Below are 24,669 nucleotides of genomic sequence, written 5' to 3'. Positions count from 1 at the left end.
TTTTTTGAGACAGAGTCTTGGTTTGTCACCCAGGATGCAGTGTGGTGGCACAATCTCAGGTCACTGCAACTTCCACCCCCAGGTTCAAGTGATTCTCATGTCTCAGCCTCCCAAGTAACTGGGATTACAGGCACCTGCCACCACACCTGGCTAATTTCTTTGTATTTTTAGTAAAGACAAAGCCACCATGTTGGCCAGGCTGGTCTCGAACTCCTGACCTCAAGTGATCTACTGGCCTTGGCCTCCCAAAGTGCTGGGATTATGGATGTCAGCCACGGCACTCAGCCTTTTTCTTTTTTCTTCTCAGAAAAGCCACAAAGGGATGTAGCCTGAAAGTTACCGGTCCACAATCACTTCGAAGGAATCACAGAACTGCCACCCCTACTTACCAATTCAAATAATTTCTAAGCCCAAATGAACCAAACTCACCAATAAAATGCTACAAGTAATGTTAGTAAATCTGTAAAATACAATAGCAAGTGCTCCCTAATGTAGAAAATGGGAACTTTCCTATCTAGTAAAGTAAGAATTGACCCAGCACTCTGGGAGGTCACGGCAGGCACGTCACCTAAGGTCAGGAGTTTGAGACCAGCATGGCCAACATGATGAAACCCTGTCTCTACTAAAAATACAAAAAATTAGCTGGAGGCTGGGTGCTGTGGCTCACGCCTGTAATCCCAGCACTTTGGGAGGCCGAGGCGGGTGGATCACGAGGTCAGGAGTTCAAGACCAGCCTGGTCAACATAATGAAACCCCATCTTTACTAAAAAATACAAAAATTAGCCAGGCGTGGTGGCGGGTGCCTGTAGTCCCAGCTACTCGGGAGGCTGAGGCAGGAGAATGGCATGAACCCGGGAGGCAGAGCCTGCAGTGAGCCGAGACTGCACCACTGCACTCCAGCCTGGGCGACAGTGCAAGACTCCATCTCAGAAAAAGAAAATGGCCAGGCGCAGTGGCTCACACCTGTAATCCCAACACTTTGGGAGGCTGAGGCGGGTGGATCACAAGGTCAGGAAATCAAGACCATCCTGGCTAACACAGTGAAACCCCATCTCTACTAAAAATACAAAAAATTAGCCAGGCGTGGTGGTGAGTGCTGTAGACCCAGCTACTCGGGAGGCTGAAGCAGGAGAATGGCGTGAACCCGGGAGGCGGAGCTTGCAGTGAGCCGAGATCACGCCACTGCACTCCAGCCTGGGTGACAGAGTGAGACTCCGTCTCAAAAAAAAAAAAAAAAAAAAACAATATTGTAATGTACATCTGAAAACTGTTAAGAGGGTAAATGTATGTGTTGTTACTATAATTTTTTTAAATGACAGATGAGGACACAGAGACATATGAAAGGAAGACCATGTGAAGACATGGGGAGAAGATGGCCATCTGTAAGACAGGGAGAGAGGCCTTAGAAGAAACAAAACCTGTCAACATCTTGACCTCAGACTTCTAGCCTCCAAAATTGTGAGAAAACAAATTTCTGTTATTTAAACCAAACCAAACCAAACCCACCACATATACAGGTACGTGTTATCCTTTGTTCTTTTCCTGAAGTGATTTGAAACTTCCTCTGCAAAAAGAGCAACCCCTGAAAAAACCAGGCTTGGCAGTACTAAATGGGGACCTATGAGAAAACGCACTGGCTAACAGGAGTGCCAGAGACACCTTCTAACACTCCTGAATGGCCTTGCCTCTTTCCTCCCAGCCCTCCAGAGGAGTAACCAGGTAAGATGAATCTTAACCTTGAGTGCCCCCAACACCTCTGAACTCAGCTCTAGAACAGACAGCATTCTCTTTCTGCACCAGTTCTGCACGAGATCCCCATACAAAATGGGAAATAAAAATACAGCTACAATTCCTCCATTAAGTCAAAACCATCAGTTAAATGTTTTTCATCCTGACTTCAAAATATTTATTTTAAAACATAAGCATGAGAAATTCACTATGTTTCTCAAGAGCCTTAAGATTAAAACAAGTCACAGTACAACAAAGGTCCATGGAGGAAGTGGAAGATGTCTGGCCATCTGTCTGGGAGTGTGTCTGGCCATCTGTCTATCTGTTATTATAACTCTACATCTCCCACCTCCTTAACAAATCCACTGAATTCCTGACGTGGCCCACTCTGCTACAGCCAAGTACCCCTACTCTGGCTCATACCATAGTCTTCCAACACCAGCAGTGTTAATGAGGGGTTCCCTCAGTACTCTTAGGATCAAAAAACATTTAGGATCTCAGTGTTCCCACAGAGTCCACTGACTCATCCCCTGTGTATTTGTTAATTTAAGATATCTATCCTTAGTTTGAATAAACTACTTAACCTCAACCCTAATTAAGGGTTTAATTAAAACAAGACATCACATGTCAGAGGTGAAGATACTGCAGGCTGAAACCATTAATATGAAGAGGTTTCTTCATTTTCCAACAAAGACTGGAGGGTAAACACAATCAAAATCTACAAAACTAAGGAAACCACAGAGTTAACAAATAGGAATGTAATTCATCCCCCAAATCTTATTATTCTGAAACTTTAGTTTAGGGCTTACTTTGAAGTCCCAAAAGTGTTATTAGCATCTGAAACTCAATGTGCCAGGAATATTTCCTTTGTGTTTTTTTTTTTCTTTTGAGACGGGTTTCGCTTTTGTTGCCCAGGCTGAAGCACAACGGCAAGATTTCGGCTCACTCCAACCTCGGTCTCCCAGATTCAAGTGATTCTCCTGCCTCAGCCTCCCAAGTAGCTGGGATTACAGGCGCCCGCCACCACACCCAGCTAATTTTGTATTTCTAGTAGAGACGGGGTTTCACCATGTTGGTCAGGCTGGTCTGGAACTCTTGACCTCAAGTAATCTACCTGCCTCAGCCTCCCAAAGTGCTGGGATTACAGGTGAGCCAGTGTCTGGCCCTGGAAATTACTCTGGAGGCTGTTCTGTAAATCTCTAGGTGCCTAAGATTTACAACCTGGATGGATCTCAGGACTGAGCCGCAGAGCCTTTCTTAATTAAGGTCATACGCATCTAGCTTTATTCACTAAGGGTCTATCAATCTGAGAGGCTGGGTTCTTTTAGAGAACTCCTCGTTCTCCTCCCCACATGGTATCTTACGGAACACTCTTCTCTACAGAATCTACCCCAGCATGACCTGAAATTCTAGCTCAGCTTCCAGCCCACCAAGCAGTCGTCCAGGTTGAAATAACAGATATTCTTGGATACATTTTGCTTATTTAGGGAATTACTGGGTTATAGAAAATTGGGTTGAGAGTAAAAATGTTTCTTTTTGTGACATGCTGACAAACAGAACTGAAACCAGGCTTTAAACTGGTTATTAAAACCTGTACACAGCTTTTGCATTAATTTTCATATGATCCCTCTAGCCCTAAGAGAACCAAATACCCCCACTGGAGAAACAAGAAAACTTGGACAGAGAAAGGCAAAAATAAATCCTAACACTGGTAAAATCAAGATTCTAACTCAGGATTCCTAATTCCAAAGCCCAGTGCTCCTTCCATGAGACAGTGCTGCTAACGTCCCCCTCACCTTGGCCGAACACTCAGCTCCGGGATGGTTCGAACAAATCTGGGGTGACTTATTGGGAGAAACCTGGAGAAACAAATAAGCTGAATCATTTCTCTTCATCTCTGTAACACAGTAATCTGTAGGTCAGGATTTCTCTCTACTCTCCACCAAACCAAGCTCACAAAAGCACCCTGTTCCACTGTCACACCACCACTGAAGGAAGATGTGTCAGGCTGAAAGTTTCCATCCCCAACCTTTGCAGTTAATAGTAAGGAGTAGGTTCATCTGATCTTTTTTTTTTTTTTTCCTTCTGGGACAAGGTCTCACTCTGTCACCCAAGCTGGAATAGCCTCAACCTCCTGGGCTCAAGCAATCCTCCCAGCTCAGCCTCCCAAGTAGCTGGGACTATAGGTGTATGCCACCATGCCCGGCTAATTTTTATTTTTATTTTTTGTAGAGATGGGGTCTCACCATGTTGCCCAGGCAGGTCTTGAACTCCTGGGCTCAAGTTTTCCACCTCCCTCATCATTCCAAAGTGCTGAGATTACAGGGTTCAGCCACTACACCCAGCCTCATCCGATTTTTTTTTTTTTTTTTTTTGAGACAGAGTCTCACTCTCTTGCCCAGGCTGGAGTGCAATGGCATGATCTCAGCTCACTACAACCTCCGCCTCCCGGGTTCAAGTGATTCTCCTGCCTCGGCCTCCCGAGTAGCTGGGACTATGGGCACTGTGCCCGGCTAGTTTTTGATTTTTCAGTAGAAGGGGTTTCACCATATTGGTCAGGCTGGTCTCGAACTCCTGGCCTCAGGTGATCCACCAGCCTCACAAAGTGCTGGAATTACAGGCGTGAGCCACTGTGCCTGGCCTGATCTTTTAGGACTGTCATATCAGATCCTGAAAACAATTTTCCTTACAGTCTATATACTCCAATTCTTTCGTTCTAAAAATAAGGAAACTGAGGTCTTTATTTAGAGGATAAATGACTTACTGAAGACCTCACAGTTGGCTACTGAAATTAATATGCAAATTATTGGCCAGACTTTGAATTCTTCTTTTGCTGTTCTTGTTATAGCAGTAATTTCTGCTACAGTAACATGTGGCGCAAGATTTAAAGCAAATGAGGATAATTAAGGTGGGATGTGGAGAATGGATTATGACAACTGCAGATGTATACAGCACAGTAACCGAGGCAGGCAACTCACTAGGCAAAGAACAGACTACACATTCTCTCTTTCAGTCTTCACCATGGCCCTACAAGGTAGTCGCTACCATGATTCTCACGTTACATATTAAGAAAATAGGCCAGGCGCGGTGGCTCACACCTATAATCCCAGCACTTTGGGCGGCCGAGGTGGGTGGATCATGTCAGGAGATTGAGACCATCCTGGCTAACACGGTGAAACCCCGTCTCTACTAAAAATACAAAAATTTAGTTGGGCGTGGTGATGGGCGCCTGTAGTCCCAGCTACTCGGGAGGCTGAGGCAGGAGAATGGCATGAACCTGGGAGATGGAGTTTGCAGTGAGCCAAGATCGTGCCACTGCACTCCAGCCTGGGCGACAGCGAGACTCTGTTTCCAAAAAAAAAAAAAAGTAAGAAAATAAAATTTGGAGTCAAGTAGCTACTGCCACATGGTCACAGTTAATCTAGAATTCAAACCCAGGTTTGACTCCGAACCCGTTCTTAACAACCACACCATATATTCCACATTTTTAAAAAGAATCATGCACTGTAATCCCAGCACTTTGGGAGGCAGAGGTGGGCGGATCACAAGGTCAGGAGATGGAGACCATCCTGGCTAACACGGTGAAACCCTATCTCTATTAAAAACACAAAAAGTTAGCCGGACATGGTGGCAGGTGCCTGTAGTCCCAGCTACTTGGGAGGCTGAGACAGGAGAATGGCATGAACCCGGGAGGCGGAGCTTGCAGTGAGCCAAGATCACGCCACTGCACTCCAGTCTGGGCAATAGAGCAAGACTCCGTCTCAAAAAAAAAAAAAAAGAATCATGCAAAACAATTCTTTGGTGAATGCCTTTTGTTAACTAAAAGAGAATCTGACTTACATGCAACTTTTTGGAGCCCGCCTACTTTCCCAGTCCTCCCTCAACAACAATCTCCCCTCGAAGTCAGGCCACCCCCGCAAGCCTCCATACTTGAATGTCTTCATGTCTCGCCCACCAATCACTCGGGCAGTGACCGTCTTCCCAACCTTCAGTTTGGTAGTAGGAGAGATGCCCTCTGGAACATCATCTAGAATGTGGGAGGCATGGATACAGCCAATGATGCCATCTTCCAGAGTCACAACCACATGGGTGGGCTTAATGGACTTGACAGTCCCTGTCACCATGTCCCCGATGGAGAGGGTGTGCTTCTTTACGGTTCCTACAGTCAGAGCTGGATCCACTTCTTCATCCTCATCAACTGTCTCAGAGTCCTTCCGGGTCGGCCTCATGGTCCTCTTGGCAGCCGGCCCCTCCACAGCCAAAAGAAGGCCAGTCACTCCTGGTTCTGTGGTCTTGAGGGTTAGGGAGACACCCTGTCCCACCTGCAACTTCTCTGAGTCAAAGCGGAAGGTGTCGTTGAGGTGAGAGGTAAGGGAGAAAGCTGCCAGGTGGCCAGTCTCTACCAAGGAGGCAATGGCAAACGACTTCTCCAAGTGCTGCACAATCGCCTGGTGTTCGCTGCCTTTCCTCAGCTAGAAGAGAGAAAAGCAACCATCCCTGCTTTCCTGTTTACACAGCATGGTCACTCACTCCTGGCCCCACTGGGCAGGGTATAGCTAAGGAAACCCTCTGGGGTCCCAAGGCTAGGGAACCCAAGGCTGGTCTGAGCTGGAACAGACTAGCCTTCACTCCCTGGACCTAGCTTTCTCTCCTGTACACTAAACTCATGGGGCTGCCTCTGAATTACCTTGGCTTGGTTTTGTTTTACTTTCAACTTAAATTGCAAGACCCTATCCTAGATCTACTAAATCTGAATTTTACAAGTTATTGAGATAATTCTGATGCACAGCCTTGCAACCTCTAACAGCTCTCTCAGCTTACAGACATTGTAGTTCCTGACTCTGTCCTGCAGCTCCCCATCCCCAATTTAATCACTCTTCCACCCAAGCAATGAATAGAGTCATTACTGAGAGCTTATTGTGTGCAAGGCACCTAACCTCTCTTTCCTCAGAATCCAAATTGTGCTCATGCTCTTGTATGCCCGTTTCCCTCAGGTGATAAAACGGTACAGGGTCCTGCTAGAAAACTGAATGAGAGGTTAGTATTGCTCTCCATTCTCTCTCTGTCTGTTCTAAACTATTAACACTGTAAGCAACTAGAAATTAAGGATTGTATCTATACTGCACCATACTCTATGCAACTAGGTGCCTAATAAGTGCTTTAGACAATAATCAAATACATTCATCACCCAGAGAAAAATAATAATTTTGAGATTTCCCTCAAACCCATTCTTATGTCACACACAAGTGTCCAGAAGACAAGGCAGATGAGGGTGTGGACGCACAGCCTGGAGATCTGAACTGCCCACAGACATGCTGTTCGGCTCATGCCAAACTTATTTAAAAAAAATAAGTTTCCAACATTTTCAGCTTTTATTTCAAATAAAAATCCAAATTCTGCCTTCTCTTAAAAATCAAGCAGCAGTAGCCCCAGATATTCCCACCTGGCAACAATTGGGCAGGACTGAACAGTCTCAGCCCCATGCGGGCTGGGCATGCACTCCCGAGCTTGTCAGAGTCCCAGGCCAGCCACTCCCTACCCACACAGCCAGCTCCACTCCTGCACTATTTATTTGTTTGGCCCTAAAGATGGAGTGCCCATGTAACTTATCACCAGAACCAGAATAGAAATCAGCACTATGAACCACACCAGGATGAGAGGTCTAAACCGGGGGTGTCCTGGATCCATCCAGACATAGGGCTACCCTCACTACAGGCATCTGAGTTGGAATTCCTGAACTGGAAGTGTGGGGTTGAAGGGTACATCATGTGAAACCACGAAAATGGAAGTCAGAAGCAAGCTTACCTTTTTAGCTTTTCTATTCACCAAGTCCTGGTGAAGGGAAACGTGCACTTCCAACTTCAAAAGATCAACATTTAAGATCACAACCTTTTTTTTCTGCCCAGATTCCACCTCCTGCCCTGCAGTGCAGAACCACAGTGTGATTATCCTTCTGGAACAGGGTGAAGGGAGAGCAGCACCTCTCACGTGTAGTTGCTACCCCTTAGATCCAAGAAAGCAGAGAGGACACACGTCCTGGGTCCATGCGGGCCATAATTAGGGAAACCAAGGGTCTATCGCCCATAGTTCAAGCTCAGTTGGGCCTTAATTTATGTAACCTAATATATAAAAATCTAGATTTACCCTATTGTAACAATTAAAGGATTCGTACCTAAGCCTCTGCATTCACTCAAGGTAGGCATGCCAAAAATCTCTACCGAATCAACTCATCTACCCTAAGTATTTAGAAATTCTATATCCAGGAGAGGGAGCAATGGACAAAGGGTCCTCCCACCAACCACAATGGGTAAGACAGAAGCACTCACCCGCACGATGGTATCTGCTGGCTCTCAGGACCAGGTCGGGCACCGGACCCCCACTGAATACCACAGAGCCATCTTCCAACACCTCCTGCACCACTAGGTCAAGGAACATTCCTGGGGTCATCTCAGCCAGCGTCTGGATCAACACAGAGTCTGCCAGAGACCCGAAGGAAACACGGATTAGTACCATGAAACAACACTCTCACTGTTCTTTTCCTCTGGCAGTGTGCTGTCACCATGGAGGACAGTAGAGCACTGGAACCACTGACAAGGTAAAATCACTTTTTGCAAAAATGTTCAGTATCCACGAAAACTCTTGTCACAGGCAGACAGACCTAAGCCCCTTGCTAATCCTACCTGACCATAATTCAAGGGAGTAGCCAACAAATACCAGGAAGACAGGCTTTCCTTCGGTTTCTGAATTTTCACTGTCCCCTCTCAAGCCTCCTGCTATGAAATTCCATTAAAGTTACAACAATCCGGCCGGGCACGGTGGCTCACGCCTGTAATCCCTGCACTTTGGGAGGCCGAGACGGGCGGATCACGAGGTCAGGAGATCGAGACCATCCTGGCTAACATGGTGAAACCCCGTCTCTACTAAAAAAAATACAAAAAACTAGCCGGGCGCGGTGGCGGGCGCCTGTAGTCCCAGCTACTCGGGAGGCTGAGGCAGGAGAATGGCGTAAACCCGGGAGGTGGAGCTTGCAGTGAGCTGAGATCCGGCCACTGCACTTCAGCCTGGGCGACAGAGCGAGACTCCGTCTCAAAAAAAAAAAAAGAAAAAAAAAAAAGTTACAACAATCCCACACAATGGTTCAAAGTCTAAGAGGGTCAGAATAATAACCCCTTACAAAGCCTGGCAGGTCCCAGTTCCATTTCATCTGCTGAATAAAGGAATGAAAGGTGAAAAGGTGAGTGAATTCACAACAAATGCAAATATAAAGCCACAGAACTAAGGGAAACTTTGACTCTGGACTGGCAGTGGGGAGAAGGGGACATCTAGGATGCTCGTAATGGCCTTTATCTTAAAGGGGTGTAATATAAACATTGATTAAGCTGCACACGTAATAACTATGCACTATGGCCGGGCGCAGCGGCTCACACCTGTAATCCCAGCACTTTGGGAGGCCAGAGCGGGTGGATCACGTGAGGTCAGGACTTTGAGACCAGCCTGGCCAACATGGCGAAACCTTGTCTTCTCTAAAAATACAAAAATTAGCCAGGCATGGTGGCGGGTGCCTGTAATCCCAGCTACTCCAGAGGCTGAGGAAGGAAAATCGCTTGAACTTGGGAGGTGGAAGTTGCAGTGAGCCAAGATCACGCTACCGCACCCCAGCCCAGGTGACAGAGTGAGACTTGGCCTCGATGATAATAATAATAATAATAATAATGTGTACTTTATGCAGGTCATACTTCCATTAAAAAAAAAAAGTTAACCAAAAAAATTTTTTCTTATGTTCTGGGAAGCCCAGCAACTCACCTAACAACAGGTGTAATTTACAACGCATACTCCCACCCCTGGCCCGTCTCCCCTGCCCCACAGGTGCCCCACAGGTGCCCCACCTCGGTTGCTCATGAGGCTGCGCACGCCCTGCAGCTCCTCCAGGCACTGACTCAGGAGGAGGAGGCTGGTGGTAGCCAAGTCCCCCAGAGCACAGTCCGACAGCCGCAGTGACAGCAGCATTCGCTGCTTCTCCTCATCCACATTGGTCACCTTTGCTGCTACTGTCTGGCCCTCAACAAAGTGGTCACTTGTGGATGTTACAAATTTGTCACTCATGATCTGAAGAGAAGAACAGGCAGGAGATGAGAAGAGGAAAGGTCTTCATTAAGACAACCCACTTGATGTCCCCAGAAAGGGGGATGTGAGTGGGGGGAAATTGGGCCCAGGAAGCTCCCCCAAGCCCTCTCTGAACACAGCTCTACTCCCCTTCCATAAAAACAAAGCCTCTGGATTGGCTGGGAGCGGTGGCTCACGCCTGTAATCCCAGCACTCTGGGAGGCTGAGGCGAGTGAATCACGAGGTCAGGAGTTCCAGACCAGCCTGACCAACATGCTGAAACCCCGACTCTATTAATAATACAAAAATTAGCCAGGAGTGGTGGCACGCACCTGCAATCCCAGCTACTTGGGAGGCTGGGGCAGGGGAATCACTTGAATCTGGGAGGCGGACGTTGCAGTGAGCGGAGATTACACCACTGCACTCCAGCCTGGGTGACAGAGTGAGACTCCATCTCAAAAAAAAAAAACAAAAAACAAACAAACAAAAAAACCAGAGCCTCCAGGAGAGGGCACTCGGGCAAGAAGGCACATTCACGGCAAGCCAGGCAGACACCAGGGCTGTCCTCACCCCAACAACCCACGGGAACCCTCTGCCCCTCACTGGGCTTGTTTCAGGGGCCCTCCCCTCTGCTACCATTTTTAAAATGTTTCTGGCAGGGGATGCAAATGAGATTTTCCCAGGCAAAACACCAGGGAGACAGGCCTACAGAGGGGAAGAAATACTGATGAACGATCTGCGGCAGCAATCAGCTGCACGCCATTTGCTCGACTGTCTTCCATGACTTTGGTGAGTCCCATCCCCGCCCAGGCCTCAGCTGACATGCCGGGTACACTAGGAGGCTCCGCTAGGGGACTGCTGGGATTGTTCCCATCTGAAAAGTGCATGGGAATTTGGGGGTGGGGGGCGGGTAATAATTTCAAGGACATTCTGGTCCCTTAACACCTGAAAAACCTCAGAAGTCTGCAAAACCTGTACTCAGTAGCTCAGGATGATCAATTTCCCTGTCTAAATGTGCTGAGAATAAAAACAAATGCAGTCATCTTCACACTGGAGACCAAGGCCTTCAATGTGTAGTGTGGAGTGGGAAAGGAGTCCCTTCCTCCAGATGGTCACACAGCTGGGCAAGAGGAACATGGGCCAAAAGCTCAGCTGCACTCACCCCTCCCAGGTGCCTTTATGTCACACACACTTTAAGTGGTGCCCCTGAAAATCTTTCAAAAGAGTAAAGTATCCTTGGCCGGGTGCGGCAGCTCACACCTGTAATCACAGCAGTTTGGGAGGCCAAGGCGGGTGGATCACTTAAGGTCAGGAGTTCAAGACCAGCCTGGCCAACATGGTAAAACCCTGTCTCTACCATTCAAAAAAAAAAGCTGGGCCTGTTGGTGGGTGCCTGTAATACCAGCTACTTGGAAGGCTGAAGCAGGAAAATCGCTTGAACCCAGGAGGCGGAGGTTACAGTGAGCAGAGATCACACCACTGCAATCCAGCCTGGGAGACAGAACGACACTGTCTCAAAAAAATAATAAATAAATAATAAGAAGAAGAATGAAATACAAAAAGTAAAAAAAAAGAATATTCCTCCCCACCCGCCCTCAGGTTCTGTGACCTTGTATTTCTCCTCAAAGCCCTTGTACATGGAGTTGAACTTACAGCTTTTGGGGCCAGTCCGCTAAGACCTGAGGGGAACTGGATGAACACGCCATAGTCCTTGATGCTCTTCACAAAACCAATGAGCAGCATTCCAGGATGAATTTCTGAGAAGTTCTTGGGATCCTGGCCACCTTCTACTGTGGAGACCAAGGCCGGCTTCCTGCAAAGAAGCTAGTGGTACTTCATCAAGGAATGTTCCAGAAAGGGCAGATGAAATGTCCATCTCTCCCATCTCTTTTCTCCACAGAGAAAGACAGAACTGCAGGCTGACCTCTGCTCTTACAGCAATTCTCTAAGTGTGCAGACCAGCAGCATCAACATTGCCTGAAACCTGGGAGAAATGCAAGTTCGCAAGCACCACCCAGACCTACTGAATTAGAAACTTTGGTGTGACTCAGCCATCTGCATGGCCCAACTGCACGCTACAGCTGAGAATCACGGTTTTATTCCATTCCCGATTCACTAATCTGCAGATTACTAGAGGAGACCAAAAAGGGATGGCTCATCCCCCTGGTCTGACAGCTGGATCAGCCATCACACAATCCTCTACTACTCCCTCTTCACACTGATGAACTCATTTTCCCTCTCCTGCCCATTTTTACTCCAAGGAGAATGAACTTTACATTCTGTGAGCAGAAGCTCCTTCAAAGAACCTATGCAAAGACCAAAGGGAATATTCCTGAGCCTATAGCCCTGGGGGGAGAAGGCACATAGTGAAAAAAAAAGAGGAAAGGGGGACAGACGCCACCGTATTAATTGTTCTAATCCAAGGGGCAAGCACTGAAAGCCCCCAAAAAGCTAGATGTGCTCCCAAGCAGCCCACTGGGCCTCCTTCTCCAGCCCCCTAAAGTCCCCCTCTCTATGACCTTTCAGGCTACTCCACCCTGACCAACAGCATCTGCTGGCAGCACTTACTCAGGCCTGCTCTTACTTTCCACAGCACAGGCTTCGTCACTGGTTTGGTTTTGTGGAGGTATTTCTGAGGTCAAATAGCTGTCTTTTCCCCATGGGGTTTCTAACTAATTTCCCCAGAATTTCCCATCCAAGCGCCCATGGCCCCCCACCTTCCTCTGTTCCACAGATACCAGTCAAGGATACAACATGCCCCTCGCTCTGGCTCAGACACAGGACTCGGTGAAGGATGTCACCTGCCTGGAGCCAATGATGTAACAATGGGCCGTTGGCAACGTGGTCCGACAGATGAGATGTGGGGAGGAAAGCACGGATGTTGTGCGGCAGGACAGCCACCTCCAGCCCATCTTTGGTCTTCTCTAAAACCTTCACATCTACCAACTACCCAGGGAAGAGAAAGACAAAAATAGCACTTGTCATGAACAGAGAACAACCTGGTCTGGATCAGGCAGGGCTTGCAGGCATCAAACTCCGGCACCAAGGATCTCTAAGAGGCAGCTTTCTTCCAAACACCACTCACCACCCCAACTACCCAGCATGCATGCACGTGCACATGCACGAGGACTCATGTGTGGACCCATCACACTCCTCTCTCAAGTTCCTCCACGGAGCCCCAGAAAAGCCAGAACTGCAGGTTGGCCCTAGGGACCCAAGAGGAAAGAGGTCAGCAGTCCACTGCTGAAAAGCCTCACTGTAACAGGACTTTTGTGGACAGTTTCCATTTGTTCTGACACACAGGAAGGAATGCATATGACGTCCTCTCTCAAGAACCCCTCTAGCCCCAAAATCTTATCGAGCTACCTCTATCTTTCCGCTTCATGGGTTCCAATACACCATGTGTTAGTGGTGCCCTGCTCTCTGCCACTGTAACATAAAATAGCTTGTCCAGAAAAGTCCAGGTACCTGCCCAATGTTAATGGCTTTTCCTTTCTTCTGACTGTGTCTTACAGGCCACTGTAACATAAAAAAAGCTTGCCCAGAAAAGTCCAGGTACCTGCCCAATGTTAATGGCTTTTCCTTTCTTCTGACTGTGTCCTGCAGGCTCTTTCTTTGGCTCTGGATCACTTGACAGCTTGAAGGATAAGAGCATCCTCTCTTTGGATGGCTCACAGTTCAACACGGCAACCTTCACCACCTGGCAAGAAACCACACAGGCTTGGCCAACTCCTCCCAGCAGGCCTTGCAGGCCCTGCAGCATGCCCTCCACTAGTGCTGCAGAGGCCTTGAGAGATCTACCAAGCCTTTGGATCAGATCAGAAGGTGGTGAAAAGAAGAAATGCACTGAGAACTACACAATCTCCCAGGGCAGGCTTTGGGATAAACAGAAGACATAAATAACTTTTTTTGTACCATCCAAGTCTTAAAAATTATTTTTCTCTCTGAGGTGATGGAGATGATAATTACCCTGGTTTGATCATTACATATTGTAAGCATGTATTGAAATATCACATGGTGGCCAGGCTTAGTGGCTCAGGCCTGTAATTCCAGCACTTTGAAAGGCCAAGGTGGGCTGATTGCTTGAAGCCAGGAGTTCGAGACCAGCCTGACCAAAACGGCGAAATCCCATCTCTACTAAAACTACAAAAATTAGCTGGGTGTGCCGGCACATGCCTGTAGTCCCAGCTACTTGGGAGGCTGAAGCTCGAGAATCGCTTGAGCCTGGGAGGTGGAGGTTGCAGTGAGCTGAGATCACGCCATTGCACTCCAGCCTGGGTGACAGAGGGAAACTCTGTCTTGAAAAAAATAAAAAAGAAAAGAAAAAAAAAGAAATATCACATTGTACCCCATAAATATGTGCAATTATTATCTATCCATTTAAAGTCATTTAAAGGAATAAAAAAGTGTTTTTCCTAGTGATACCAAGACTCACTAGTTTTACAGCACTGCCCCCGTGTGGTGACAGTGACCTCACAACAATTTCTGATACGAGAGGCACAGGTTTATTGCAGGTAAAGACTGACCTCTTCCATGCGTGCCTGAGACCCATCAGCTTGTCAGCTTCTGCTGAACCCGCCGAGGCTTTCTCCCTGTTCTGTTCCCCGTCTCCTCCATTTAGCCGGCTCATACCCACTGCCCCATGTGCTCTCTTCCCCAGCCTCTTAAAGGCAGCCCTACTACTCTTAAAGGCAGCCCTACTACTTACTGCTCCTTCATATTTGTGTTTGTGGGGTCACCAAGGGTAGAGGGGACCTGTCTAGGGGAAGGGTTACCTGGCCAGTGTAAAAAACTCTCTCCGGGTCAGGGATATACTCAGTACTGAGCTCATGCTTGGGCACCAGTCCCTGCACATTGTTGTAGAACTTCACAATGCAGCCATAGTCCTTGACCCTGATGATGAAGCCATGTGTCTGCAGACCAGGCTTGGCATCAGCATAGCAGGTAATGACAGGTAGTTTGGACTCAACCAGGGTTTTTTTCAGGGTCATCATCAGCTTCTTGGCTTCAGGGTCACAAAGCAAAACCTAGGGGAGGGACATAGGCTGTCAAGTTATCTGTTACCATGAGAGCCACTGAGCTGGTCTCTGCAACCTCTTAAACCCAAAAGCCATGGGGCCATTCCCCAAGAACCTGCTATAGTTTTTCCTCTAATCAACTCAGTGGCAGATTCTTCTTGCTTCCTGCTGTATGACAATCTGCAGCATACAAATCACATTACAATTCAAATGTAATTGCTCCCATAAATTGCTGCACACTACCCTCTCCTGACCATGAAGCAACATTCCCGGCACCTCTGTGGAGTCTTGGTTACACTAACTTCTACACCATCTTGGCTCCTTCCTAGTGCGCTTTGCATCTAGTCTAACAGAACCAATGATGAACCAATTTACCACCTTAGTACTGCTGTTTATTAGCTACCAAATAAGATGGAGATGCAACTGTCTTTCACCCCCTCAGAAGGTCATCTCCTTAAAGACAGAAAAACTCTGTTTAACTCTTGATCCCACTACTGTAAAATTTTGCACCAATGGGCAATCATTACCTCCGCTGAGTCAATAATGATGAAATAAAATGAATACAGGAAAATCTGACATGCTAAGTGCCTGCTCATGGAGCACTCCGTGTGCATCATCATACTGAAGCTTCACAACTCTATGAGGCTTTCCGTGGGATTCGAGCCTTTGTCGTAACTCACCCATGTTTTCGCAGCTTTACTAAGGCTATTTCTGTGCCTGGAACACACCCTTTGCTCTCCCCAATCTCTCAAATCCTACCTATCTTTTCTAGTTCAAGTGCTACCTCTGCCAGAAATCTAGAAAACGTTATTGTCATACAGAGCTGACATTCAAAAACTGGTTCTGCCGTTTATTAGCTGTGTGACTCTGGGCAAGACGGTTGGCTTTCCTAAGCTTTAATTTTCCCACCTGCAAAATGAAAATAATAGTACTTAATTGTTAGGGTCGTTTCAAGGATTAAATGAAATAATGCCTGTCACATGCCTAGCATAGAAACTGGCACAGAATACCTGTTAGTGGCAGCCGCTATTGATAACGTCAACAATTCTGGCTGCTCCAGCCCACCCTCGCCTCCCCTTTCTCAGGTGTGACCACAGCACACCACCTGCACCAAGCCACATGGCAAAAGATCACAGGCTGGCTTGCTCTCTCTTCATGTATGAATATTTTAACTCCCAATTATACTACACAAAACAGGGACTCACTTTTCTCTTCCCAATGCCAGGTACAGTACTAGACACACTACAGACATTACACACTCACTTTGTGGAAAAAGGCAGAAACTTCAGTTGAGAACTGCTCTCTTCCCGTCTAGCCAAAATCCCAAGAGACCCTTCAGGAGGCTTACCCGGCACTTGACCTCATCCCCAATGTGGTACTTCTTCTCTGGATTCTTCATCAGGATGTCAGCCAGGTGCATGGGAGGTACCAGGCCCCTCATCTGCTCGCCCACCTTCACCAGCATCCCATATGACTTTATGGTTAGCACTATGCCCTAGAGTCCAAAGATAAGCTGCCTCAATGTCTCAAGAATGGCCTTTCCCCCACCTCTTACAAGGCATGTCACACCTCCCCTTCACAGCCACCTTCCTGGGCTAACTGTGCCTGTTATTCCAGATGGCATATAGGTGAAGCACACACCCCAACCTGAGCTGGATTATTTCATCAGCTTTATTTGTGGGAGCCTTCACATCTTTCTGTGTGAGCATGTGCTTTCTGTGTGCCTTAAAATACATTCCCCAAAGAAAGGGACTATGTCAAGGTGTCCTAAGGAATAAACTCTACATATAAAGGGAGCTGCTCGATTAGAACCAAATGGTTGGAGAGGACAGGTATCTGGAACTGGCTTCTCACTAATATTCCAGGAAGCTCAATAATCACAGGACTAACTTTTGATCTGGTCTACTAACTACCATCAAATCCCAAATCTCAGGATTTATGATCTACTGCCATTGTGTAGCTGGGTGGTGCTAGTAAGATCTTACCTTGAAATTAATTACGAGTTACCCAAAGAAAAAGAAAGAAGTTCTAGTCAGCAGGCAAAGGTAAGGAAAATGACATTCAATGTGTTAACATGAGGACTAACGAGCTGACAGTCACCTGTATGTGAACTAAGGAACGCCTGAAACTGAGGGAGTACCTAATTATATGCTTGAGGTCTTACCTTTACCACTGCCCCAGGTTCGATGTCGTGATATCTAAGGTACTGAGCTTCAATAATAGATCTAGGACAAAGAGAAAACACAAAATTAAATAAACTGGGGCAGAGGTTGCCTAAAATTCAGGGCTACCACAGTCACGCTGGCAAGAAAGAAAACCCTCCCCAAGCACAGCCAGGAGAAACGGAATATGAACATGTACAGGCGCACATCTCTACACCCCTACCTGTTAATGACAGACTTACGTTCGTAGAGAGAGCAAGGCCAGTTCATCCATTTGGCTGTAGTCAATAATTCTACACTTGTGAGTGTTCCCTGGCTTGAAGGCCTCAGGATTGAAGACATTCTTAGAATCAGAGAGATGGCTGAGCTGCAAAGTACCAAGTGATTGAGGACAAGCCAGAGACAATAGGTCTGAGCCAATGAGACCTTACAGCCCATAGAGAGGACTCAACACTGATCATGTACCATAAAAACAGTACTTTGATTGCCGGGTTAAGTAATTCTTCACACTAAAAAACTGCTCTTTATCATCACAGAATTTCAGGAAGGTCAGAGAAAGTCCAGAACATAGATCAGTCAACTGTGCCTAGTGCCTGTTTTAGTAAATAGAAGTTGTATTGGAATACAGCCATCCGTTCATTTACGTACTGTCTATGGCTGCTTTCAAGCCATAACAACAGCATTGAACAATTAGGACAGAGACCACCACAGGGCTCACAGCCTAAAGTATTTATGACCTAGCCCTTTAAGAAAAACTCTGCTGGGCCCTGGTCTGGATCCTAACTCATCCTTACACTTAACCATTAACCAAGTATCAGATATGGCAAGCTGGTTCTAAGGCATCCTAACACAGTCAACAGACATTGTTCTAATCACTATGAACAGGAATTAGAACTGCAATATCCACAAATTCTAAACTAGCATCAAGGGATGAAAGAAGCAGAAACGGCCCCCTGTGCTCCAAAAGTCCTTCCAGTGATAAGATCCCTGACCAAACAAAGAGGCCTCCTTACCCGGGCATACGCCAGAACCCCATCCTTCAGCCTGAAGGTGGCCCCAGCCTTTTTGAAAAAGCCCTGGACAGGAACATCATCCAGCACCGTTCCAAGGTTCTGGCAAGAGAGTCGGGTGAGTGGGCGTCCAGGCTGTAGGAAGATGGGGCGCAGGCTCAGGCGCACAACTCTGGTTCGAGGATGGACGCAGAGGATGCAAGCCCTCACCTAGACAAAAGGAAAGGCAGGGTGAGCAGAAGGAGGCACACAGGAGCACCCTAGAGCAGACCTTCCAGGCATCAAGCCTCTCCACATGCTAACCAGGTATGTGAGTACTCACATCCTTAGTAGGTAAGTACTCAAACTGGCTTCCATACTCAAGCAGCATGCAACAAAGTCAAAATGTCCCATAGGGACCATGTCTGACTAAATCAAAACTTACTCAAGCCAGTTATAGTGGCTCACACTGATAATCCCAGCACTTTGGGATACCGAGGCAGGTGGATCACTTGAGCTCAGGAGTCAGAGACCAGCCTGCGCACATAGTGAAACCCTATCTCAACAAAAAATACAAAAATTTGGCCGGGGATCATGGCTCATGCCTGTAATCCCAGCATTTTGGGAGTCTGAGGTGGGCAGATCACTTGAGATCAGGAGTTTGAGATAGCCCAGCCAACATGGCGAAACCTCATCTCTAGATTTAAAAAACAGAAAGTTAGGCTGGAAGCAGTGGCTCATGCCTGTAATCCCAGCTCTTTGGGAGGCCGACGCAGGCGGATCACGAGGTCAGGAGATGAAGGCCATCCTGGCTAACACAGTGAAACCCCGTCTCTACTAAAAATACAAAAAAAACCCAGCAGTGAGCTGGGTGTGGTGGCAGGCGCCTGTAATCCCAGCTACTCAAAAGGCTGAAGCAGGAGAATCGCTTGAACCCAGGAGGCGGAGGCTGCAGTAAGCTGAGATAGCGCCACTGCACTCCAGCCTGGGCAACAGAGCAAGACTCTGTCTCCAAAAAAAAAAAAAAATAGCCGGGCATGGTGGCACGTACTTGTACTTCCAGCTACTCAGGAGGCTGAGGCACAAGAATCACTTGAAATGGGAGGCAGACGTTGCAGTGAGCCAAGACTGTGCCACTGCACTCTAGCCTGGGTGACGAAGTGAGACTTAGTCTCAAAAAAAAAATAAAAAAAAAAATTAGTCAAGCACGGTGGCGTGCACCATTTGGGAGGCTGAAGCAGGAGAATCACCTGAGTGAGCCCAGGAGGTCAAGGCTGCAGTGAGTGATGATCACGCCACTGCACTCCAGCCTGGGTGACAGAGTGAGACCCTGTCTCAAAAAATAATAATAAAATAAATACACAAAAATTAGCAGGAAAGTTTACTCAAGTCCCCTCAACACCAAGGAGCTAATATATCTGTAATACAACAGAAACCATGTACTAGTGTCACTACATCCAAGGCTCCTCTGAAACTAACAGAAAAAGCCTGATCTCTTCATGACATTAAAACATGTAAAATGTCTCAATTCCACACACGAATGATTATAGGGAGAAAAAAATTACTAAAAAGAGATTTAGGAAAATATTAACAGTATTATCACTAGGTAGTTTAAAACCCTAGTTTCACTTTAAAAAAAAAAAATTCTCAGCTAGTTGCAGTAGCTCAAGCCTATAATCCCAGCACTGTAGGAGGCCTAGGCAGGAGGATCATTTGAGCCCAGGTGTTTAAGACTAGCCTGGGCAACACAGCGAGACCCCATCTCTACAAAAAGCAGAAAAAATTAGCTGGCCGTGGTGGCATGCATCTGTAGTCCCAGCTACTCAGGAGGCTGAGGTGGGAGGATTGCCAGAACCCGGGAGGTTGAGGTTGCAATTAACCGTGATTGTGCCATTGTACTACACTCTGGGCAATAGTGTGTGACTTTGTCTCGAAAAATAAATAAATACATAAATTCTCTATAGCATACATTACTATTTAAAAAAAGAAATCATTTTAGAATTCTAAAAAATTCTGAATAACATATATTAGGATTTTCTTCCTAAATATCCATGTTCATTGTAGAAAACTTGAATATTTAAATACAAGCGGAGCCAGGTGTTGTGACTCATACCTGTAATCCCAGCACTTCGGGAGGCAAAGATGGGGGACTCCTTGAGCCCAGGAGTTCAAAACCATCCTGGGCGGCTGGGTGTGGTGGCTCAAGCCTGTAATCCCAGCACTTTGGGAGGTCGAGGCGGGCGGATCACGAGGTCAGGAGATCGAGACCATCCTGGCTAATACGGTGAAACCCCGTCTCTACTAAAAATACAAAAAACTAGCCGGGCGAGGTGGCAGGTGCCTGTAGTCCCAGCTACTCGGGAGGCTGAGGCAGGAGAATGGCGTGAACCCGGGAGGCGGAGCTTGCAGTGAGCTGAGATCGTGCCACAGCACTCCAGCCTGGGCGACAGAGAGAGACACCGCCTCAAAAAAAAAAAAAAAAAAAAAAAAAAAAAGAATAAAAAAAACAAAACCATCCTGGGCAACATGGCGAGACCTTGCCTCTACAATTTTTTTTTTTTTTGAGACAGAGTCTTGCTCTGTTGCCCAGGCCAGAGTGCAGTGACGCAATCTCGGCTCACTGCAACCTCTGCCTCCCGGGTTCAAGCAATTCTCCTGCCTCAGTCTCCTGAGTAGCTGGGACTACAGGTACACACCACCAGGTCTGGCTAATTTTTTTTTTATTATTTTTAGTACAGACAGAGTTTCACCACGCTGGCCAGGCTGGTTTTGAACTCCTGACCTTGTGATTGTCCCGCCTCGGCCTACCAAAGTGCTGGGATTATAGGCGTGAGCCACCATGCCTGGCCTACGAATTTTTTTTTAATTAGCCAGGCATCGTGGCACGCATCTGTGGTCCCAACTACTCTGAGGACTGAGATGGGAGGATCAATTGAGCCCAGGAGACTGAAGCTGCAGTGAGCCATGTTTGCGCTACTGCACTCCAGCCTGGGTGACAGAGTAAGACCTTGTCTAAAAAAAAAAGAAAAGAAAGAAAAGAACAGAACAGAAAAATCACCCAGAGTTCATCACTATTAACACCTGATTGCATAATCTTCCAGTATTTTAACCAGAGGTACTTTTTAAAATATTTTTTCAAAATTGGATCTATACTACTCATAGAACTTTTAAAATCACCTTTTGCTGTTTAAATGTATCTTATTCTCCTATGTTAAATATTCTTCTAAACAACTTTAAATTAGAAAAACAAAAAATTAGTAATACCAAAGGAAAAAAAAAATCAAATTACATGGAAGACTATGAAGTAAAAACTAAAAGTTGCCTCCTTTTCCACCTGCTCCTTCTCTAATTTCAGTTCGGCCCCTGGGAGCTTCTTACTTTCTTTCCATAACTTTTTTTTTTTTTTTTTTTGAAACGGAGTCTCACTCTGTCACCCAGGCTGGATAGAGTGGCACGATCTCAGCTCACTGCAACCTCGGCCTCCCGGGTTCAAGCAATTCTCCTGCCTCACGTTCCTGAGTAGCTGGAACTACAGGTATACACCACCACGTCCGGCTAATTTTTGTATTTTTAGTAGAGACGGGGTTTCACCACGTTGGCCAGGCTGGTCTTGAACTCTTAACCTTAAGTGATCTGCCCACCTCGCCTCCCAAAGTGTTGGGATTACAAGCATATGAGCCACCGCGTCTGGCCTCCATAACACTTTTCATTATTCCTCTCGTCTCCTCTCTGCACACCTGCATGCATGCAGTCCTAGGTCCTCCCTGTAGCTAGCTGTGATACTGGACAGCAAATGGACCACAGTTGGAATCAAGAAAATGCAGGTTCAACATTTCTTACTGCCTGATTTGAGAAATATGTTCCAGCTTTCTTGGGATCCAGGTGCATAAAATCAACCATGCCCGTGAAGAATGTGAGGAAGTTTAGTGTAAGGCCAAACGGGGTCACCTAGAAATAAACAGAACAAGTTATGAAAAAAAGTTCTTTGAAAGAACGACGAATGTAAGACACTGCTCACAGTAAACACTCAATGCCACATTATCCCTAACTGTGTATCTCTCCTCCCCCAGCTAACTCTTACCAATCTTTTCTTCCTATAAAACTAACCGGCAGAACAATTCCTGCACTGGCTGTTTCCTTCTTAGTAGGCTCACCTCCCTTCCAGCTAAGAGAGGACATCAGTCCTCCCACTCTCTGGGAGTCCTCCATGGAGTGGAAGGAGCTTTGTACATGTATCCTTGGGGAACTGCCAGCCTGACAACTGGAATTGATTGTTACTTACATACTTGCCCAGTATAGGAAGGTAAAACTCAAAGGCTTGCAAAAGGGAGATACTGACCACAAGCAAGCCAAGTCACCCTACAGAGTCAACAAAAAGCTAAAGTGACAATCCCCTCAAAAGATAGTGATGAGGGAGATGAATGAAATCAGAGAACTAAGTCCTCTCTCTTACCTCCCCACAAAATATGAAACCTATTCTCTAGGAAAACTGTTACCAGAATCAAAAAACAGGAAAAGTGCAAATTCTGAAAATGTCAATTAAATTCTAAATATCACGTAAATATCCAGCCCCTTTCTCGTACTCATTCTCAGGCAGCCAGGCTTAGACCCTCTTGGGTGGAGATTGTCAGATCCTTTCTAGAGAAATCTAACATGCCAGAGAAGACCTATAACAATCACAGTAGGAGGTTGTCCAAATTAAATCTGCTAGTCCTGTTCCTGACAGGAAAGTTAAATAGTCACCAAGAAGCTGGGCGCGGTGGCTCATGCCTACAATCCTAGCACTCTGGGAGGCTGAGGCAGGTGGATCACCTGAGCTCAGGAGTTTGAGACCAGCCTGGCCAACACAGTGAAACCCTGTCTCTACAAAAATACAAAAATTAGCTGGGCGTGGTGGTGGATGCCTGTAGTCCCAGCTACTCGGGAGGCTAACGCAGGAGAATCACTTGAACCTGGATGGTGGAGGTTGCAATGAGCTGAGATCATGCCATCGCACTCCAGCCCGGGTGACAGAGCAAGACTCTGTCTCAAAAAAAATAATAATTATAAAAATTTTAAAAATTTAAAAAACAGTCAACAATCTCACACAGGCACACAGACTTGCTCAGTTTTTTAGCACCTCACTCATAATACAGCAATCTAAACAAAAACTTCCTAGACAATTGGAAGTTAAAGTTGAGAGGCTCTCCCAGGATGCTTCTGGATAATGTGCCACACTAAAACGAGGAAGTAAACCGAAAAAGAAGAACACATGGGACCAAAGAAGGCTCCAATAGAGATAGAGGAGAGAGCAGAAGGGAAGTCCTAGGAAACCGGCTATGCAGGAGCCCTACAGAGCAACTAGTCCATCCTACAGCAGGAGGACATCAAAAAGGGTTCTAGGTGGGAAGAAAAAGAAACCAGTAGTTTACTTAAAGGATTTGAAAGCATGCAGAATTGTAGCGAGATGAAAATAAGTTGAGGGTATAGGAAAAAATACTGATAGGAAAAGAATTTCGCAAATGACAAAAACAAAGCTGACTGCCACCTCCAAGAGAAAAAAAGCTGTTCAAGAAGGTCACAGTAGGCCAGGTGTGGTGGCTCACGCCTGTAATCACAGCATTTGGGGAGGCCCAGACAGGTGGATCACTTGAGGTCAGGAGTTTGACACCAACCTAGCCAACATGGTGAAACCCTGTCTCTACTAAAAACACAAAAATCAGCCAGGTGTGGTAGTGCATGCCTATAGTCCCAGCTACTTGGGAGGTTGAGGCAGGGGTATCGCTTGAACCTGGGAGGCAGAGGCTGCAGTGACCTAAGATCGTGCCACTGCATGCCAGCCTGAGCAACAGGGCGAGACTCTGTCTCAAAAAAAAAAAAAAAAAAGGAAAGTCATGCTAGTATGCTGGGCGAGGTCACTCACGCCTGTAATCCCAGCACTTTGGGAGGCCAGGGTGGGAGGATCGCTTGAGCTCAGGAATTCAACACCAACCTGGGCAACATAGTAAGACTTCATCTCTACAAAATATATATATATTTTAATGAAAAAAAGAGAGACCTAAATGTTTTCTAGCTTGAAAAAAAGTTAGGCCGGGCGCGGTGGCTCATGCCTGTAATCCCAGCACTTTGGGAGGCCGAGGCGGGCGGATCACAAGGTCAGGAGATCGAGACCACAGTGAAACCCCGTCTCTACTAAAAATACAAAAAATTGGCCGGGCGCGGTGGCTCAAGCCTGTAATCCCAGCACTTTGGGAGGCCGAGACGGGCGGATCACGAGGTCGGGAGATCGAGACCATCCTGGCTAACACGGTGAAACCCCGTCTCTACTAAAAAAATACAAAAAACTAGCCGGGCGAGGTGGCGGGCGCCTGTAGTCCCAGCTACTCGGGAGGCTGAGGCAGGAGAATGGCGTGAACTCGGGAGGCGGAGCTTGCAGTGAACTGAGATCCGGCCACTTCCACTCCAGCCTGGGCCACAGAGCGAGACTCCGTCTCAAAAAAAAAAATAAATAAAAAAATACAAAAAATTAGCTGGGCGCGGTGGCGGGCGCCTGTAGTCCCAGCTACTCAGGAGGCTGAGGCAGGAGAATGGCGTGAACCCGGGAGGCGGAGCTTGCAGTGAGCCGAGATCGTGCCACTGCACTCCAACCTGGGCGACAGCGTGAGACTCCGTCTCAAAAAAAAAAAAAAA

At 46.8% G+C, this 24,669-nt stretch overlaps 1 protein-coding gene across 2 annotated transcripts in view; it reads right to left on the bottom strand.

Moving 5' to 3' along the window:
* PDCD11 (programmed cell death 11) overlaps positions 1–24,669 on the bottom strand; it is a 52,365-nt gene that overhangs the window by 14,643 nt on the left and 13,053 nt on the right. For both annotated transcript variants that reach the window (XM_025397153.1, XM_025397154.1), the window contains exons 8-21: positions 21,841–21,948; positions 18,025–18,231; positions 17,254–17,378; positions 17,014–17,074; positions 16,198–16,344; positions 14,607–14,858; positions 13,391–13,531; positions 12,583–12,777; positions 11,485–11,655; positions 9,615–9,834; positions 8,055–8,204; positions 7,534–7,649; positions 5,659–6,200; positions 3,525–3,587 (exon numbers count right to left, since the gene is read on the bottom strand). In XM_025397153.1, coding sequence (XP_025252938.1) covers positions 3,525–3,587; positions 5,659–6,200; positions 7,534–7,649; positions 8,055–8,204; positions 9,615–9,834; positions 11,485–11,655; positions 12,583–12,777; positions 13,391–13,531; positions 14,607–14,858; positions 16,198–16,344; positions 17,014–17,074; positions 17,254–17,378; positions 18,025–18,231; positions 21,841–21,948 — 2,498 coding nt within the window. The remainder of the gene's footprint in view (positions 1–3,524; positions 3,588–5,658; positions 6,201–7,533; positions 7,650–8,054; positions 8,205–9,614; positions 9,835–11,484; positions 11,656–12,582; positions 12,778–13,390; positions 13,532–14,606; positions 14,859–16,197; positions 16,345–17,013; positions 17,075–17,253; positions 17,379–18,024; positions 18,232–21,840; positions 21,949–24,669) is intronic.

Source organism: Theropithecus gelada, chromosome 9, assembly GCF_003255815.1.
Source record: "Theropithecus gelada isolate Dixy chromosome 9, Tgel_1.0, whole genome shotgun sequence".
Classification (NCBI taxonomy): domain Eukaryota; kingdom Metazoa; phylum Chordata; class Mammalia; order Primates; family Cercopithecidae; genus Theropithecus; species Theropithecus gelada.
This window is presented reverse-complemented; position numbering and strand designations above follow the sequence as displayed.